At 36.8% G+C, this 20,811-nt stretch overlaps 1 protein-coding gene across 5 annotated transcripts in view; it reads right to left on the bottom strand.

Moving 5' to 3' along the window:
• Positions 1–20,811, bottom strand: part of SLC12A6 (solute carrier family 12 member 6) — an 82,293-nt gene that overhangs the window by 44,239 nt on the left and 17,243 nt on the right. For all 5 annotated transcript variants that reach the window (XM_058541147.1, XM_058541148.1, XM_058541149.1 and 2 more), the window contains one exon: positions 459–503. In XM_058541147.1, the coding sequence (XP_058397130.1) occupies positions 459–503 (45 nt within the window). The remainder of the gene's footprint in view (positions 1–458; positions 504–20,811) is intronic.

Raw genomic sequence — 20,811 nt, 5'->3', positions numbered from 1 at the left:
TTCACAGATAAGGAACTGGAACATCAATTTCTATGACTTGATTAAGGCCAGGTTGTTTACAAAGTACTTTCAGTAATTAAAATGAAGGCAATCAAAAGACCAAGAAAAATAATAAAAAGGGCAAAATAGCTGCAAAGCTCAAAATATTATAGAGTATTATAATATCATTTTCAAAATTATCTTGGAAAAAAGAAGCTCTAATTCTTACAGATTTTTTTAAACCACAGACGATGTAAAATTATTTTTTAATGTAATTAAATTAAGTCTTAGCAAACAATTGCAGAAGTAGTTTCCTAAAACTTACCCAGTTGGGAATAGAAACAGCAGGAAAAAAAAGTTGAGGAGTGAAAAGTAGAAAAGGGGGCCAGAAAATAGAAGTAGAGAAGGGAGTAATGTCTGTTAGTATGAGGGGGAAAGGGTGACTTCAGAGAGTGTCAGTCCCCACAGTAATACTATACCTAACAGCTGGCTGTGTTCCCCTGTGATGGAGTTCTGACTCAGGTCTGAAAAACAAACAATTGAAAAGAAAAGAAAAAATGAATGACCAAAACAAATAATTTCTTAAAAATCAGCAACAAACGTCAACCAAGGAAATAAGCAAAAAAAATTTTAAATGCTCAAGAAACACTAATGAGAGGATAATAAAAATACAATGAACTTTTATTAAGAAGAAAATCACACAGCTTCTTCCAAAAGTTAACCAATACAATTACCAGGTGACCCAGCAATTCCACTCCTAGGTATATACCCAAAAGAACTGAAAACAGGAGCTCAAACAAATACTTTGTGACAATGTTTATAGCAGCATTATTCACAATAGCCAAAAGGTAGAAAGAACCCAAGTGTCCTTCAACAGATGAATGAATAAACAAAATATGGTATATACATACAATGGGATATTATTCAGCCATAAAAAGGAATGCAGTTCTATACATGTTACAATATGGATGAACCTTGAAAACATTATGATAAGTGAAATAAGCCAGATGTAGAAGGACAGATATTGCATGATTCCATTTACATGAAACATCTAGAAAAGGCAAATTTATAGAGACAGAAAAGAGAGGTTACCAGGGGCTCGGGGAGGAGTGGGGAATGGGGAGCTATTGCTTAATGAATACTGAGTTTCTGTTTGGGGTGATGAGAAATTTTGGAAATAGACAGTAGTAATGGTTGCACAACATTGTGAATGTAATTAATGCCACTGAATTGTACACTTAAAAATGGTTAAGATGGTAAATTTTGTTATATATATTTTACTACAATAAAAAGTAAACTAAAAAAAATAATCACACAAATTTGACCAAGCAATAATAGCTCCATAAAGCAGAAGGCTGATTCAGGGCCTATGACATGTTACATTTTCTCTTCAATGACAAAGGAATGTATGACCATAGCACCTCAAAGTCAAGACATAAGTAAAGCACTCATTACTACTAGCAGATATGCTCTGATTTGAATTTAATATGAAATGACTAAACTGGCTTTTATAAATATCTCTTCCTTCAGTAATACATAATTAAATTAGTGGCAATAAGCCAAGTTGCTAATGCAAGAGGTATCGACAATCACCATTTAACAACCAACCACTTACTTACTTTAAAGACTTGAAAAGCATTAAGGGCTAAATATGGAAAAGACTCTGAGCTCCATTTTCCTCAAAGATTAAGTCTCTTGAGATACTGAGGATTACATCTGACTTTCTCAAATGTGTCTGGGGGAATAAAAATAATTTTGGACCAGGGGGTCTGTGAACTATGGGAAAAAAGTTTCCTCAAATTGAAGTTCAGTATTTTCTCCAAATATGATGTATGCAAAAAACTACATAAAAGTATCTGTGATTTTGTCAACAATAAATAGCAATTATTTTCATATTACATTACAGTTGTTGCATATATCTCATAGCATCTTTCAGGTCCACTACTACTTTGAAATTATGGTAGGTAGAATGGCTGCTAGGTCTTATTCAATGCAATGATAAAGAAGCACTTATATTATTAGACTTCAAATTTAATATTTTCATAAATGTATTTTAGTATAATGGGATTCTTTTTAATCCTATGTATGTATTTATATGTGTGTATATTATTTTACGCATTTAAAAACATTATTCTGAAAAGGAATTTGTAGGCTTCAGACTGCCAAAGAGGTCCAAGATACAAAAAGATTAAGAATTACTATTTTAGACAAAATTCAAATAACATTTTCCATGGTGTTTATAAACATAAATGTTTTATATATATAATTTAATTAGATATAACACTTTAAGCATCCTAGACAGAAATAACTAATCAGAACACTTAAAGCCTGGTTTCTGATGTGTAGTACATACTAGAGTATACTCTATATACGCTAATCAAGGAAGAAGTAAGGTAGAAACCTGATTCCTACAACTCAAGTTTTAAATGCTAGGTGAGCATTTTAAGATATATTTTTAGAAGATTTTCTTCCTTGTTGTGGTTTTGAAAAAAAATTCCCAACTTTTGTATGCTAAGATATTGTACCCATCATACCAGCAAGTGAATTCCAAGTTTTTAATTTAAACTCATCTTACTTATCTAAATAAAGAATAAGGGTTGTTCTTGCACATAAGACACAGTAGGAATAACAGTTCCATAGTAAGTTAATGTATTCGATTCTCTCTCTCTCTCTTACGCAGGGGAGAAATTGGGCCCTGTCACTATAGAGAAGCAGGTGTAAAACAGCGTGGAAGGAAGGATAGACAAAGAATCATAGAATTTGAGAACTGGAAGAGCTTTGGTCATCATCTAGATCTACTCTAGTGATTCTAAAGGAAAACCTGGAGAGGGGTTATCAGCATCATCTATTTTTCTCCCTAAAATCCTACCAACACCCCTTCTCAAGATTCTGATTCCCCGCTACTGTCATTAATGGGACATTAATGGGAATGCCTTTCTCTCTCAGGTGTGCTAGGACAGAACAAAGTTGAGAACCTCGGATCTTCATATAGTTTATAGTTGAGAAGATGAGTGCCTGGGTTAACGGTGGCCAAAGACACATCACACTACTGCCAAAAGAGAAAGGTTCAAGATATAGTCTTGATGTTTTGAGAACCTACGTTCACGCTTCTCCATACTCTGTAATTCTAACTTTCCTGTTCTAAAACAAAGTACAGTAGCCTAAAAGAAGTTATCTGGAAGTGCCAGGGCACGTATCTATGAATAAAAATAGAAAAACATCTCAGATAACTCAGGCAGAGCAGGTATGATTTTAGAGGGGGGAATATTAATGACCTTTTTTCTAAAAAAGAATTACCTCCTTCTAGGTATACTTCCTTGCCTTCCAAGCTGTGCATACGTGATGTACATGCATTTTCTAGTCAAGCCAGGACTCTTTCTTTGAACATGCTCCTATATTTGAGATGAGTAGAAACGAGTCCTTTGTGTAGTTCTCTGCAAGTTCAACTTAGATTTTTATTTTTCATCTATTATAATTAAAGGAATGCAGGGCAATCTTTACTTGATACTTGGTAATTTGAAGACTAACCTCCAAGAACCTGCAAATGCTTCATTAATATAAGTAAAAGCTGAAACGGGCAAATCTGGGAGTAAACAGGCTCATGCACTCACTAGAATGAAACTAGCCATGTCTGTAAAAACCACAATTGGTAAATGGGCTTAAGCTGAAGGGCGTTTCTGGGTATGCAATCCAAACTGTGTAGTCATCATAACACTGCTCTGAGATATGTCTGGGCACCTTTCTATTGTCCTATAGCTGAACTCTCTCATTTAACATTTTTCCTGCTTATGTCACTGGTGAGGGCACATCTAAGCTTGCCTAAGACTAGAAGTTGTCCTAAACATTACTCAAAATGACATTTATCTTAACCAAATTACTTCCTGTAATAGGAACGATTTGGCAATAATGTAACTATTTTTAACGGCCTTCATAAATTAAGGTACTCCTAGGTACAACCAGGTTATAATCAAAAGCCAGCGATACTCTATCAGTCAAAATGGTAGTTCAAATAAAAAATAGAAACATACACCTTTTCACAACAGGTAAATCCAATCAGAAAAATGAACTGAAACTATTTCCTTGTAACAGGAATGACATAGTTTTACAAACAGGCATTTGTTCAGTACAGTTCATTTACCCTGGGTAAACCGTAAAGAAAAGATTTTAGTTAGTTTCTTGCCATGTGCCTTGGAGAATAGAAATAAAAATGACTGTGGGTGGTACTCACTTGCAAAACTGCCTCTGTAAACAGTTTTTTTGGAAAGCCTTATTATTTCCCTTAGTTTGCCCATAGCAATAGTCTTTTTCCGAATTTCCTTTGATAATCACTTTATCTACCACTCTTGGTAGAGAATTTGAAGCATATAAAGGCTACCCAGTGTCTTGCAGCTAAAACTCAGTGTAGGTTTTAGTCTTCATTAAGGATAGAATCAGTAATTTCATTAAATAACACAATCAATAGCAGATACTGTTGCCTAATTATTTAGAGAAAGAAGTAGGCATGACCAAGTGCATATACACCAGGACAATTAACTTATTATGCTACTGTTCATATTATCGAAATGTACTAAAAAAGACTATTTCAGGATACCAAATACCTGAAATCACCAGTCTTAACACATGTCTAATTTTCTGGACTCCAACTTTTTAAAAAACCAAAATAGCATCATCATCATAAGAAACCATTTTGACTCAGAATTAGGCAAAGATGATTAACGATGAAACCAAAGACAAGTATTCTAACATTCACACTTATTAGATTCAGCCTCTCTATATCGATAGGTTCTCATTTTGGTGGGAAACCTAAGTGGGAAACAAGTTGAAATAAGTTAAGATCAGAAAAACCTATTCTCTTTATATACGTTTTGAACTTATAGCAATGAAACTACATAGACCTAGAAAAATTTACATGTGATTAATTGGGTTTAAATAAATAGATGGGTGAAAAATATCAGGCAATATTAGGCAAAGTAATTAAGCAGTAAGATGAAAATGTAAAGCAGTGCATACAAAAAGTTAATAAATCATTAGTTCTTTGTGATTTGAATTTTTAATATAAGAATATAATTTTAAAACTGTAGAGTCTACTTCTGTCCCCAAAAAGATAATTTCTGCTGGGATTTATAGTTTAGTCCAATCTATCTGCCATGTAACTGATTTGTGTAGACAGCTAACCTTGGAAAGAATAAGCTGTGGTAGCAGCATTGAACCATGGATTGTCCTTCACATACGGCGCATATTACTTAGGGGATAGGGCGTATTCCCCAGTATATTAATAGAGATTTGGTGAGAAAATGGTTTGGGGCAGAGAAGGTAAGTAAATGTGGCAAATCTATTTAACAGTCAAGTACATTTCTATAATGTATAATTTCTCAGACTCTTCAACATGCTAATGGCTGCCTAGCTAATTTCCAAAAGAATATAATATTCAGCAGTCATAAATACGTCAGAAGATATAACTTGTTTTTCATCAAACATCTAGTGTCATTAGTGTTCTATGGTATACAATTTGGGAAATGTTCAACTAATTCATATCAATATACTAAAGTTAAAAGAGAACTCCTTGGATCATCATTTCGATTTACTCATGCATTGACTCAGCAATATTTCCATTAAACCAGTATTTTCCAAATTTGACTAGTCAAAAGAATCATCTGGAATATTTGTTAAACTACAAATTCCTGGGTCACATAACTAGCTCTAACGACTCAATCTCATGGTTGAGATTCTGCAGCTTTACAAAGTGCCCCATACGACTATTATATAGCTTCATTCACTCATTCACTCAACCACCCATTTAAATATCTGAGTGATTAATAAGTCCCAGGTACTGTTCTATGTGCTAGAGATAGAGCAGTAAATAAGAATACAATTTCCTGTTCTCACGCAGATATGGGGAGTTAAAGAACACTTATCTTAAGCCAAAATTAAGAAGAGTGAATGGGAGGCTATTTTGGATTAGGTGGACAGTGAAGGTCTTTCTGAGGAGGTAACCTTTAAGATGAGACCTGCACGTAAAGCAAACATATGAGGATCTTGAAAAAGACTGATGAGGGCAGAGAAGTAGTTATGCATGGGCCCCAAGATGGGAATAAGTTGGTATGTTTGGGAAACATTCATGTGGCTAAAGCACAGTGAGTTAGAAAATGGTTAAAAAAAAAAAAAAAAAAAGTCAGCAAATTAGGTAGCAGCTACATCTGGTAGTACTGATGTGAAACAACTGGAAAGTTTTAAATAGCAGCATGATACGTCTGATTAACTATTTAAAAGATGCAGGCTGCTGGCTGGAGAATGGATTCTGGAGGGGGCAAGAGTAGAAACAGAGAACCAATTAGGAGTCTACTGCAGAAACCTCAGAAAGACATGTGATGACTGTAGCAAAGATGGTGAAAGTAGACAGGTTGATGATATCTTCTGGAAGGAGAGCTCATGAGTTAACCTTCAAAGGAATTCCATGTTACTTTAAAATTTGTAACTCTTCCATTCAATAAATATTTTGAGCACCTTCTACATAAGAAACACTATTCTAATTACTAGAAATGTAGTAACAAAATCTCTGCCATCAAAGAGCTTACATTTTAGTGGGGAAGAGACTAATAATAAACAAACAATACATATGTCAAGAGTGATAAGAGTTATAAAACCGACAAAAAAAGCAGAGTACGGGAACAGAGAGAATTAGTGGGGCGATAGTTTGTGTGCTAGTTTAGATATTGAGTCTAAAAAGGTCTCTCAGATAACCTGACATTTGACCAGAAACTTGAAGTGAGGCACCTAGCCATACAAATATCTGCAGAAGAATATTCCAGGCAGAGGGAACAGTTAGTGCAAGGACGCTAAAGCAGGTGCGTGTCGGCATGTTCAATGAATAGCAAGGAGGCTAGGTTACTAGACAGAACAGCAGGGTAAAAGTGATAGGACATGGGATAAGAGACGGATGTGTGTGATGGGGAATGGGGCACAGATCATGTAGGGCTTTGTAGGACACATTAAGGACTTTTGATTTTACTTTGAGTGAGTAGAAAGCCATTGGAAGGTTCTGATTTACGTTTTAACATGAAGACTCTAGCTGTTGTCTGGAGAACAGATTGCAGGAGGCAAGTGAGGAAGTAGAAGAAGTAGGAAACAGAAGGCTTCTGCAATGGTCCAAGAAAAGATAATGGTAGTTTGGATCAGGTCAGAAGTAGTGGAGGTGCTGAGAAGTGGTCAGATGCTGGTTATGTTTCAAAGGAAGGATTCATAAGATTAGCACGCTGATGGACTGGATATGGGGTGGGAAAGAAAAAAGAAGGAGTCAAAGTTTTTTCCAGAGCAATTAGACAAACAGAATGCCATTTACGGAGTTATGGAAGACTGGGAGAAGAGCAATGATGGTGAAAAAGAATGAAGATAGCAAACGGGGCCCACTGTGACAGCTGAGCAGCTGTCCCGGAGCAAACATGAGGCACAGTGAAGAGACAACACAGGATTTAGAAGCAGGTAACACTCGGGTGAGATCCTAGCTCTACTATACGCTATTCAGGTAACTCTGGGAAAATTATTTTATATTTCTTAGCCCCTTGATTTATTATCTGTGCAACAGGAATAGTACTACACCACAGACAATTATTGTGAGGATTAGAGATGGCAGATACGCATTAAATGGTGACTCAAGAAAATTGAGATGAGCCATGGAATGATCCTCAAGAGAAATAATAAAAATTGTAGTGCTGCAAATAATCATGGTAAAAATTAGAACTTAGGTAGCTGGGGATATTTCTTAGAACTTTAAACATCTTGCAGTACAATAGTACTGAGGAAAATATAAAAGTAACATGGGTGAATCCTTGGCACTGACAGACACATTGACTTAAAAATGTACAATCATGTGAGACTAACAGTTTGATTTATTAGTCTTATTTCAAAGTTTGTACATTTATAGTTTGCACTAAGTAGGCAGTAACATATTATTTGGGATTTTTTTGTAAAATAATTACAATAGTAATTGCCCAAGAGTGTATGTATTACATTCCCAGACAAGTTTATTAATGACTCCAATTCAAATAACAACGATAATTTAATTTAACAAATTTTAAACATGCCTAAAACTGTGTTGGATACTGTGAAGAATGAAGGTATAAGATATTTCCTGACATGTAGAAGCTCATAATCTCATTGAAGAGTCAAATTCAATATAAGAAACTAAAGAAGAATGATGATAACAGCATCTTACATTTAATAACATTTTACAGTTTTAAAAATGTTTTCAAATATTTCATTTGATTCTCATGATACCCCTGTGATATACGTAGGAAATATATAAAGAAGCTAAAGCTAAGTTAAGCTCAATTGTTCGGCCAAGACATACTGAGTGTAAATTGCAAAGCCTGGCTTGAACCTAGATTCTGATTTTTCTATTACATTACACTGGTTGTTCATAAAATTTAGGTACAAGAACGAATATTGGTAATATAGTTAACTCTTAATTATCCAGGGATGAAATAACGAGGGTAAAAGAAATTACAACAAGGTATTTATGAAATAAATTACAAATCAGCAAATATGTATCAAATGTGTGGAACTACACAGTGACCACAGATGGCTATAACATGTCTACCGCAACATAAAAAGTTCAGCAACTCTACTTACCCCGTAAGACAGGCCCCTCCACCCCACTGTCAGCGCCTTCTCCCACCCACCACCCAGGCATGAGAAGGTAAAGGGAAGCTCATGTGGTTATGGAATCCAATACACAGTCAGGCCTGAAAGTAGAGAAATTAGGAAGAGATAAAGATCATCCACCTAGAACAGTAAATATGGTTCTGTTTTTAAAATGTGAAAAAAGTTTAGTAACCGAACTATTTTATTTATTTTTATACTTTTGATTACTTCTGCAAGAATACAAGCATTCATAAATATTTATTGTAATTTTACCCTTAAAAGTTTGTCAAATTTATTTTGTTCTAAACGTTTCGGTAGACTTTAACTGTGATTTTAGATTATCAAGACATGATTCCACCTTTTCCATCCACCCCTCCCATTAATCCTGTTAAAAACGAGAGTCGAAGCCCTTTATTAAATGTCATTTTTTATGTCTGTGCTAGAATATCTTTAACATCTCTTCAAAAACTTGATGATCTCTTTTCTAACAGGCTCAGAGCCTCTGCTTGGCAACAGCATCTAGCAATATTAATCATTTGTATTATATCTATTTTTAGTGTATACTCTATTTATGGCAAGCAAGCTGGTATTTCATTTAGTGACAATGTTTCCTTTATAAAGGAAACCAAAAAGCAGTGATTCAGTTTAAGAAAAAATAAATGCAAGGATGATACACGAAAATGGAAAGATTATAAAGGTAGTCTCTAAATGACTAAATTTAGGAAAAATTTCCTACTGTCACCATACAAAATCTGCACAGCAACCCCGTGAGGAAGAATTATTCCCATATTCCACAAGAAACTAGCTCAGAGAAAGCTGAAATGATTTGCCCAAGGTGGTATAGCCAACAACCTGTGGTATTAGCCATTAGTGCTGCAAGGCTCCAAAAAAGGAGAGGATCAACATGGATTGAGGCAGTGTGAGCTTCAACCAGAACTTTTGCAAACCTTAAGAATCATGGAGAACTCAAAATCACAGGGGAGGAATAAACACAGCACATCTCTGGGATGGTTTGCTTGGAAAAGTTGGGTTGTATTAGGAAAAGTCTTCAAAGTCTAAAGGAGATGAAAAACAACTGAAATTCTCTATGTAGAAGACTAAAAATAAAAGCAGTATTTTAGGTAAAGAAACATGAGTGCAATATGCAAAATGAAATGAATGGCAGATTTATTAGAGACAGGCAGGCATACTCATTATTAGATCACTGTAATTTATCCATGTGCTAACAAGCATCTCTAGCATGGTCCCTAGGATAGTAGTAGTAGGTAGTTGTTATTAATTCAACAAATACTCTTTTTTTTTTTTATGGTGAGGAAGGTTAGCCCTAAGCTAACATGTTGCCAATCCTCCTCTTTTTGCTGAGGAAGACTGGCCCTGGGCTAACATCTGTGCCCATCTTCCCCTACTTTATACGTAGGATGCCTGCCACAGCATGGCTTGATAAGCAGTGTATAGGTCCACTCCTGGGATCTGAACCCGTGAACTCCACGCTGCAGAAGCAGAGTGGGTGAACTTAACCACTATGCCACTGGGCCGGCCCCTCAACCAATACTCGGAATGCCTGCTATATGTCAGGTACTGTGCCAGGCACTACAGATACCAAAAGAGTGACCTTTTGTTCTAAAAAAGTTTGGAGAGGAAAGAAATACACAAATTATGAAACAATAAAAACAATTGTTATAGGTACAAGTACTGTGAGAATCAAAAAGGAAAAAAAAAAGCAGTGGTCAGGGATTGTGTCAAGGGGATAACTGAGCCAAATCTTGAAGGATGGATAGTCTATCAAAAAGTAGAATGGGTGAGGGGCCTGCCTGGTGGCGTGGTGATTAAGTTCGCATGCTCCACTTCCACGGCCCAGGGTTTGCTGGTTCGGATCCTGGGTGCGGACCTAAGCACCGATCATCAAGCTATGCTTTGGGGGCATCCCATATACAAAATAGAGGAAGATGGGCACAGGTGTTAGCTCAGAGCTAATCTTCCTCAGCAAAAAGGGGAAGATTGGCAATAGATGTTAGCTCAGGATCAATCTTCCTTACCAAAAAAAAAAAAAAAAAAAAGAATGGGTGAGAGAAAATGGAGAAGGGGAGACATTCTAGTCAGAGGGACTGACAATGAGGACATAGCTAATGGAGAAGTTCTGGAGATAAAATAGAAAATATATACCTAATAACATAGGGTATATAACTAATATATGTCAATATTATCATACATATAAATATATTGTACCTACTATATATTGTACCTACTATATATATATATTGTACCTACTATATAATACGTACCTAATTTATAGGAAAGGTGAAGAAAAGGGTGTTGTCATTGACAAAAAAGTGGGTAAGAAGCAGAACCAGTTGGCATATGTGTTTCCAGCTTTTGATTCTTCCCTTTCTCTCATTCACCAAATCCAGTCAATTGTGGCTTCCATACCAATCTCTTGTTTTCCATTGCACTGCCCTCATTTAGATTCTCACCTTTTCCAGCTTGGACCATTAAAATAGTTCAGTTATTCTCCCTGCCACCAATCCTCTCATCTTCAAACAACCCTGAGTTTTCCTCCATATTACTAATCCTAAAATTCTGCCTTTATCAGGTTGCTTCATTCCTTAAAAAACAAAACAAACAAACACTTTCAAAGGTCTCCAAGTGACAGTGCCAGGAGTCCCCAACCACTCTGAAGAGAAGATCGTTCTCACTTCCTGTTTATTTATATCCTGACATCATGTGGGGATGCTGATTCAAGTCTTTCCAAGGAAAGAGAAGGGCTGCCTTTGCAGGCTCTGCCTCCATTTCCACTGTGAATTCTCAGTCTGGGCATTGTGGTGGTGGTGGTGGTGTTAGCAGAGGCCAATGGCTTAAACATCTATAAATAGATCCTGATTTACTTGTTTGGACCCCTTGACTTACAGGATGAACTCCAAAAATCTCATCCTGGCTTTCAAGTCCCTTTATTATTTTATTTTTTCATTCATTTTCACGTATTTTTTTAAAAAAATGTTTTATTATTTATTTTTTTGAGGAAGATTGGCCCTGAGCTAACATCTGTTGCCAATCTTCCTCTTTTTCTTTTTGTTCCCCAAAGCCCCAGTACATAGTTGCATAGGTTGTAGGTCCTTCTAGTTTCTCTATGTGGGATGCTGCCTCAGCATGGCTTGATGAGCTGTGAGTAGGTCCGCGCCCAGGATCCGAACTGGCGAACCCTAGGCCACCAAGGTGGAACGTGCAAACTTAACTGCTACGCCACTGGGCTGGTGCCTCAAGTACCTTTATAATCTAGCACTAGCCTACTCCTCTCTAACCTTATATCATTTGCTGTTCTTAGTCATGAACCCTCTGCTCCACACTCTCTGGAATGCTTCGTGAGTCTTGACTCTAGACCTATGCATCTTTCCTTATAACAATTTTTCACTGAAAATTTCCTTCTCTTTCTTCTCCACTTACCTGATTTATACATCCTTGAAAGGTCCAAACTCAAGCGCTGCTTCTTTCCTTAGGCCTACCCTGAGTTTTAATTTTCTAACAGGTTTAATCTTCCTCTGAACTGTTGGGTATAAGCCGCCTTGCATTATCTTTTAATTAATCAACCTATTAATTCAATGAATATTTACTAAGCATCTGTAAGTATCAGACTAGATGCTAGGCGCTGGGGGACACACAAAGATGAACAGAACACAGTAGCTACCCTTAAGGGGCTTATAGCACATATGCGTAAGATGAGTAATTACATCAGGGTGATTAAAGTACTATATTAGAAGTATAGACAAAGAGATAAGGGAGTGTGTATATCACACTACATTCCCTGGAGAATGTAACAGAGAAACCATGAAGGAAGAAGTGACGTTCAAGCTCAGTCTTAAAGGAAGAGTAAGTGTTGCTTGGTAATTGGAGGAAAGAACATTTCAGGAAGATGGAACAAATGTGTGGAAACAATAGAGACGTTCAAGAACACTGGTTATATCTGGTGTTCAGTACATACGAAAGAGTGATAGACAGGAGGCCGTTAAGTTGGGATGTTCTAGATCATGAAGCTTCATGTATGACCTGTTAAGCAGTATAGACTTTATTCTGCAGGCAATGGGTAGACATTACAGGATTTTAAATGGGGGAGTAAAAGGATGAGACTTCTATCTGAGAAAAATTCCTCTGGGAGTTACTGTAATGGATGGCTCTAGGAGGCTTGACAAGAATTAACAATGGACTAACCTGAACTAACGCAGTAGCAGCAAGGATGGGGAGAAGGTGACAGATTTGAGAAATATTTGGGAGACTAAATGAGCAACAACTGGTGAGAGGGAGAGAGGGGGAAGAAGGAGAAGGGAGAAGGAGAGGCAGGGGGAGAGAGAGAGATTGAATATTTTAATACATTGAGGGGAAAGAGTCAAAAAAGAAGTAGAAAACACATGAGAGAGAAGGCAAGAAAGACTCTAGAGCACAGGTGTATGAGTGAGTATTGAATAAGAAGAAAGAAGGAGGGCCGACCCCGTGGCTTAGCGGTTAAGTGCGCGCGCTCCGCTGCTGGCGGCCTGGGTTCGGATCCTGGGCGCGCACCGACGCACCACTTCTCCGGCCATGCTGAGGCCGTGTCCCACATACAGCAACTAGAAGGATGTGCAGCTATGACATACAACTATCTACTGGGGCTTTGGGGGAAAAAAAATAAATAAATAAAATCTTTAAAAAAAAAAAAAGAAGAAAGAAGGAGGTAAAGGATAGGTGTCATACAGATGTTGCTAAGAATTAGGGAAGAGGTGTTTTGGAAATACAGTTTACTCTGTGAAGTAGATGTTTAGTCATGCTGAATGAATATAACAGAATGGAGAATTGGGGATTTAACGAGCATTTTAAGTTTAGTGAGGAACTTAGAGAAAGGAGACTAACTAGGATCACACAGAAGACTTTTTGAATAGCGTTAATGCCCAGTTGAGGTTGGAAACGGTGAACTTGTGGTGGCAGCAATTTTCATAGCTCTCATAGCTGGGAGATATCTCCCCCACTCCTGCCCCACAGCAACGCAGCTGCCAAGTTTAAGAATGAGAGGAGGAAATAAATAAAAAAGTGAATAAAAAATGTTTTTAAAAAGAAAAGAGAATAAGAGCAGGCCCAGTGAATCAATCTGGCATTGAGGGGTGGGGCTGGGGGGCAGGGTCCTATCTGCTCATATAAGTGCTTTGAGGGCAAGAACTTTGTTTCAATGTTTCTGTGACAATTACAACTTTCTGTAAGTTAGAGCTTCCTACATGCTATAAAACGTTCAACACGTATTGAATGATGATGAAGTGATTCCAATTCAATACCCAGAGATAGAAATTCAGGACTAGTTTCAATAAAAGATTAACGAAGGAAATGAAGACTTTAAAGTCATCATCAAAACATAGAGTTGAAGATAAAAGGATAAACTTTCTTAAAAGTCAATGTAAAGAGAGAGGAGCTGAGATCAAGCCCTGGAAATACTAGAGAACAGAAGAAAGTGCAACCATAGAAAGAAACAGAAAAAAAATCATTCAACAAACTATGACCGCAATGCTGTCATGCCAATCTTCCCCAACAAATCTAGACACTGAAAGGATGAGAAAGGTAATTAAGGTGGGAAGCAGTGAAAATGCAGAGCCAAACATGCTTATGGGAGCACAGAACACTATACACAAGTCCTGAAGAAATTTATGAGAATTCATTTAGCAATCTTCCCTCTGATCCATCTGACATGGTTTAAAGAAAAGGTGGTGAGACAACAGCAGCCAGCAGGCAAGTAGTTTAAGCTGGAGGGGACCAAGAACCAGGATCAGTCATGAGTCTTATCCAGGCCACTCAAGCCCATCTTTGCAGCAGGGGGGCCACTGTAGTGCAGGGAAGGAACAGCCCGATTTTGTCCTGAGGTGAAACTGACGGCACTGGGGGACAAGATTGGGTTCCAGGCAGGAAGAAGTGGAAGGAGACACTAGGCAGTACGCACAGATTTGCCACCAATACTGGGTGCTCATCAACAATATCCTTCAAATTCTGGCGCATATGCTCCGTATAAGCATTATATTAATAGAAACCCTTGAGGAAACCAGTGCTGTTAAGTAGTGTCCCCAGCAAAAGAAACGTTCTTAGACAACCACTTTCTTTTGTTTGGCCTTCAAATCTGTGTAAAGAAAATGAAAATGAAGTAAATTATGTTCTGAACTCATTTGAATAACTAAGTTTCATTGAAACTCTTCCTAAATAATATGGATTAAATCCACTAGAAGCTGAAGAACTAATCTATGATACAGATCGTTGTGATTTTAATGTATAGTCTATAGCCCTTGGAAGATGGCAAGCATAACAGCAGAAAGCAGATTTAATTAAGCCCACAGTATAATATACAAATAAAGACAGTGTCTTGGGTCAAATCCACAAATTGATCTGCCAAGAAAAGTATACACTTTAGAAGACAGCAGTACTCACACAGCTAAAAAGAAAAGAAAAATCTCAACAAGAGGTATCAAAGAAGAATAAAGGATTTGAGGAGTGTTGCAAACATTCAAGAAGATTGTTGACACCTTACGTCCTTCTTTGGCTCTGGATGATCCAAATTATTTTTCATGCACTGTAGAAAAACATATTTCATGTTTCCTTCATTTTAAAAGATGGTTTTATAAGGATAAAGCCTGACCATATAGACTACTTCCTTAATAAGGAGGGGAGGGAATTGACATGAATATCCAAATTCTAAGGAGCTAATAAGGCTTTGTGTTGTGGGGACTAAGAGGATATGGTAAACATTTCTTATATTTTAAGAGTCTGTACTGATTTCATGTCACGGTCAAAGGTTAATTGCTTAATGCAAGCTGAATTTAACATTTTTCTAAACTTTCAAACATTACCAAGAAGTTAAAATAGAAACAACTATTGTACATGCTGTATGTTGACATTTAAAAAAAATTGTTTTCAGTGTGTATATATGTGTATATACACAAGCGCACATACATATATGTTTTGATTATTAGTAAAAGTGTCATGATCTTCCATAATTTAAAAAAATATAAAAAAATATAAAAGGAATCTTACAATATGTAACCTTTTGAGACTGGCTTCTTTCATTCAGCATAAGGCCTTGGAGATTCATGCAAGTTGTTGCATGTGTCAGTACTTAATTCCTTTACTTAAAAACAGTTTTATTGAGATAGAACTCACATATCATATAATTCACCCACTTAGTGTTCAATTCAATGTTTCTTAACATATTCACATTGTTGTGCAACTGTCACTACAATTTTATTTTACATTTTGGTCCCCTCTAAAAGAATCCTTGTACCTATTTTAGCAGTCAATCTCCATCTCACTCCCCCACCTTGCCCAGTCCAAAGCAACTACGAATCTATTTTCTGTCTCCATAAATTTGCCTATTCTGGACATTTCATAAAAATGGAATAATATGTGGTCTTTTGTGACTGGCTTCTTTCACTCTGCATAATGTTTTCAAGGTTCATCCATATTGTTGCATATATCAGAACTTCTTTTGTTTTTATTGCCAAATAATATTCCATTATTTGGATATACTACATTTTATCTATTCATCAGTTACTGGACATTTGGGTTGTTTCTTTTTTTGGCTGTTATCAATAACGCTGCTATGAACATTCCTGTACAGATATACCTTGTTTTATCATGCTTTGCAGATACTGCGTTTTTTATAAGACTCTCCACCAGGAAAAAGATTACGACTCGCTGAAGACTCAGATGATGGTTAGCATTTTTTAGCAATAAAGTATTTTTTAATTAAGGTATGCATATTTTTTTGTAGACATAATGCTATTGAACACTTAATAGACTACAGTAGAGTGTAAACATAACTTTCATATGCACTGGGAAACCAAAAAATTCGTGACTTGCTGTATTGGGATATTCACTTTATTGCAGTGGTCTGGAACTAAACCTGCAACATCACCGAGGTATGACTATATAAGTTTTTGTGTGGACATACATTCTCATTTCTTCTGGATATATACCTAGGCATAGAACTGCTGCGTCATATGTAACTCTATGTTTAACCTTTCAAGGAACTGCCAAACTGTTTTCAAAAGTGGTTGCACCATTTTATGTTTCCACCAGAAGTATACGAGAGTTTCAATTTTTCCACACCCTTGTCAACATTTGTTATTGTCCATCTTTTGATCAGAGCCATCCTAGTGGATGTGAAGTGGTCTCTCATTGGTTTTGATGTGCATTTCCCTGGTGACTAATGATGTTGAGCTTTACATGTGCTTATTGGCACTTGTTCCTCTCCTCATCTCCATTTGGAAAGCTTTTACCTCTTTTTCCTCCCACAATTTGGAGGTTTTTCTTTGACTTATTTAGTACTTTTATATCATAAATATTATTGAATTGTTCCCTGAACTATATCCCTTTCGGTCAGAGTTCTTACTTAACATTTATAGAATACATTCCCAGAAAGTCTGTCATTTTCCACTATTTCTATCCCTTTCATCTTGTGATCTCCGTTCTGGCTCATTTATTTGGTTAAAAACCTTTCTTATATACTCTCAGAGGGGTTAAGTGAGTAATACACTCTCTAAATTTTTGTATATTTGTAATGTATTTCTCCCTTGTAGGGAGGATGACATCTTCACTGGGAATAAGGCTTTGAGATTATAGTCTTTTTCTCCTGATAATCTGTGGATACTCTTCCACTGTCTCCTAATTTCCAGTGTTGTGGATTAGAATTCTGATGCCAGTCTGACACTTTACAGGTATAATATGTTCTATGTGGAAGCCTCCAAGATGAATCCTTGGAATTCAAAAACTTTACCAGGATAACTCTAGGTATGTGTTTTCCATCACTGATCTTCCCTGGAACTTCATTCTGTACATTGAAGTCTAGCTCAGAAAATTTTTTTCTATTTGTTTAATTATTGCTTCTCCTCCATTTGTTCCTTTTTCTGGAACTTACATTAGACACATTAGGTGTCCTAAATCTATCCTCCAAGTCTCATCTTTTTTTTTCAATCTCTGTATTTTTGGCTCTGTGCTTTGAAATATTTCTTCCACTTGATCTTCCAGGCCAATAAATGATCATACTCAATGATTCTTCTATTCAATAATTATGTACAAGGTGCTTATTATGTGCAAGAAAGTATTCTAGGCATTGAGTGTTGGCAACAGATCAGCACAGACCAGTATATACAAGAGAAGAAGTTCCTGCTGTTATGGTGCTTACATTTTAGTGGAGATAGTAAAGACAGAAGTGTCTGTGCATGGATTGAGAGTCAGGTGGTACTAAGTATTTAGCTGGGAAATCATACTTTTTGCTCCATAAAGTCTTTCTTTGTACTTCACTTGAACTTCCTTAAATGCTCCTATTATTTATTATTTTCATATTCAAGCATTTCTATTTAGCTGGTGTACTACACTGTTTATTCTAAGAGATTTTTCTCTTTCTGACTGCCTCGCTTCCCAGATGGGTTGTTTTTCTTTGTTACCTCAGAGCGGCTTAGGTTTCATTGTTGGAGGACCACAAGTGATAGCAGTCTCAAGAGAACAGGAAGACAAAGCTGTCTCTACCCCTGCAGCCGGGCAGTGCAGCAGGCAAGCCGCCAGCCCTGTGCAGGCCCAGGAGGAAGCCTCCTCGCTCTCAGATCTCGTCACATCTCCCAGCCTCAGGCATACGGAGATATCAGTTCCCTGGCTCTTGCTCATTCTCCTTCCCCTCAAGAGTCCATGGATCTTCACCAAGCCAAGCTCTTTCCTGGATCTGCCCTTCTTATCCTTACCCCGAGGCTCTTGTCCAGCCCTTGAGAAACAAGTCTTGTGCCAGCTCTCCCTGACAGAGCTCCCAGAGAGCTCAGGCCTCACTTGCACCTAACTGTTCACTGGATTCAGGGGCCATTTGGCTCAAGAGAGGCAGATATAGGCTGGAATTAGGAACAGAGGGATAGTGAGATGTCAGCTTCCCAGAACCCTCTCTGAAAAGTAAGTCCTGTTTACAGACTAATTTTGCATTCAAACCTTGGAAACAAGTCAAAATTTTAAAAAGTATCTGTGAGGTTCAAACATTTGTGGGTTGTATCATTTTCGACTACTGCCCTAAATGTTAAGCTCTGAGAAATAAGGAAGATCTAAATGTTAGTCAAATTTAAAGGATACTGACTGGATAGATGAATCTCAAAATAATTATGTTGTATGAAAGCAGTCAGACAGAAGAGAGTACATTCTGTGTGATTCCATTCATATAAAATCCTAGGACATGCAAACTCATGTATAGTGACAGAAAGCAGATCACTGGTTCCCTGGGGACCAGAGAATTAGGTGAGTGGGATATAAAAGGGTACAAGGAAACTTTTGTAGGTGATGGAACTGTTTATGATCTTGATTAGGATAATTATTTCAGGGGTGTATACACGTCAAAACTCATCAAACTGTACACTTTAAATATGTGCAATTTATTCTGTGTCAATTATACCTCAACAAAACTTTAAAAGAAATATTTACTGGGAAAAATATTTGCAACAAAGGGTTGATATCCCTAAACATAAAGAACATCTAAAAATAAAGAAAAACACCAATAGGTAAGAGAAATGAAGAGAAAGTCACTGAACTTTTGTGAGTTTGAAATTTTCCATAATAAAAAAAACTATATAAATTTCAAAAAATATTAAAACACTATCCCTCACTCTTATATAATTCACAGTACAGTTGAAGAGAGATAAATACAATTACAAAGCTATTGCAAGTTCAGGGCACAGTGCAAAGTATATTTGAGTGCTGATGGATACTGATTGATGGAATAATCAAAGTTGGGGTAGAGGATTAGGCAAATCATCTAGGAGGGAGTGAGTATGAGCCTGGTCTTGATGTGATGTGGGTCTGTGTAATTTTTTATGGTAGACAAGGAGTAGAAAGCAGAAGAGAGTTCAGATGAAGAAAAATATATGAACAAAGGCAATGTGGTATAGGAAAGATGAAGACAGTGTTTGAAAAGGACTCTTACTATAGGTACACCATTTCTAATACAACCATAGAAATCTCATCACAAAAAGGTTATACACTGCAGTAGAAAGAACACACAGGAAAGGAAATGAGATCTAAATGCATCAAAAGCATTTATATTATTTATGCACCATATTCAGTCTTTACTATGTCTATGTTCTACCTATATTAGTATTTTTCTCTAAAGATATTTGTGTTTTTACCTAGCTTCATTTTTTTTTTTTTTTTGTGAGCAGATCAGCCCTGTGCTAACATCTGCCAATCCTCCTCTTTTTTTTGCTGAGGAAGACTGGCCCTGGGCTAACATCCGTGCCCACCTTCCTCCACTTTATATGAGACACTGCCACAGCATGGCTTGCCAAGCAGTGCATCGGTGCGCACCCGGGATGTGAACCGGCGAACCCCGGGCCACCGCAGTGGGGTGCCCACACTTAACTGCTTGCGCCACCGGCTGGCCCCCCAGCTTCATTTTAAATAATAAGATCTCTGAAATAAAATATTATAATTTTTTCTATTACACTACAATAAACACATCTTTCATACCTTCAGAGGTATATTTATTCTTAAAAGTTATATTAAAATTCAATTCTTTCACTTACTCCATATGTCATTTTTTATATCATTAACCTTTAAGTCTTTAAGCCTCCTATTCCTATCTCCCCGCTAAGTGTGCAGCTCCCTAAAAATTTGTGGAGTGGAGGGCTACTAAAGGATTGCCAGCATAAGCCCAGGTCCCTGCCTGTTCAGATTTCTCAATTTTTAGCATCATTTGAAAGAATATTCTACATTTGGAAATATTTTACACTAAATAAAAAAGCAATCCAACACATGAAAAGGTAGAAGCAGCAAGTAACTTTCCATTAATTTTGAGAAATCCATGAAGACAAAGTAATGAAGAACAAAGACATGAAGAAATAGAATGTAAGAATCAGTAACTACTGAGAAAATAGAGCAGCCTAGTTCAGAAAATATAATTATGTATGCATTTAAAGTAGAGGGATGGTATGGTGAAAGGAAAAAAGGCTTTGAAGTCACAGAGACTTTAGTTTGAATTCCACATCTACAACTTAAATAACCTAATTTCTTGGTACCTCACTTTCCTTATCTCTAAAGTAGTGAAAATGGTTAACTGTCCTGGTAGTTGTGAGGATCAAACAAGCCAGTATTTGTAAAGCTCCTGGCATACAGTAGGTGCTCAATAATTATTATTATAATGTTGATATGTTTAATGTAAAACTGTTTCCT

The sequence above is a fragment of the Diceros bicornis genome, chromosome 5 (assembly GCF_020826845.1).
Source record: "Diceros bicornis minor isolate mBicDic1 chromosome 5, mDicBic1.mat.cur, whole genome shotgun sequence".
NCBI classification, from domain to species: domain Eukaryota; kingdom Metazoa; phylum Chordata; class Mammalia; order Perissodactyla; family Rhinocerotidae; genus Diceros; species Diceros bicornis.
The sequence above is the reverse complement of the archived record's forward strand: the minus strand, read 5'-3'. Positions and strand labels throughout refer to the sequence as shown.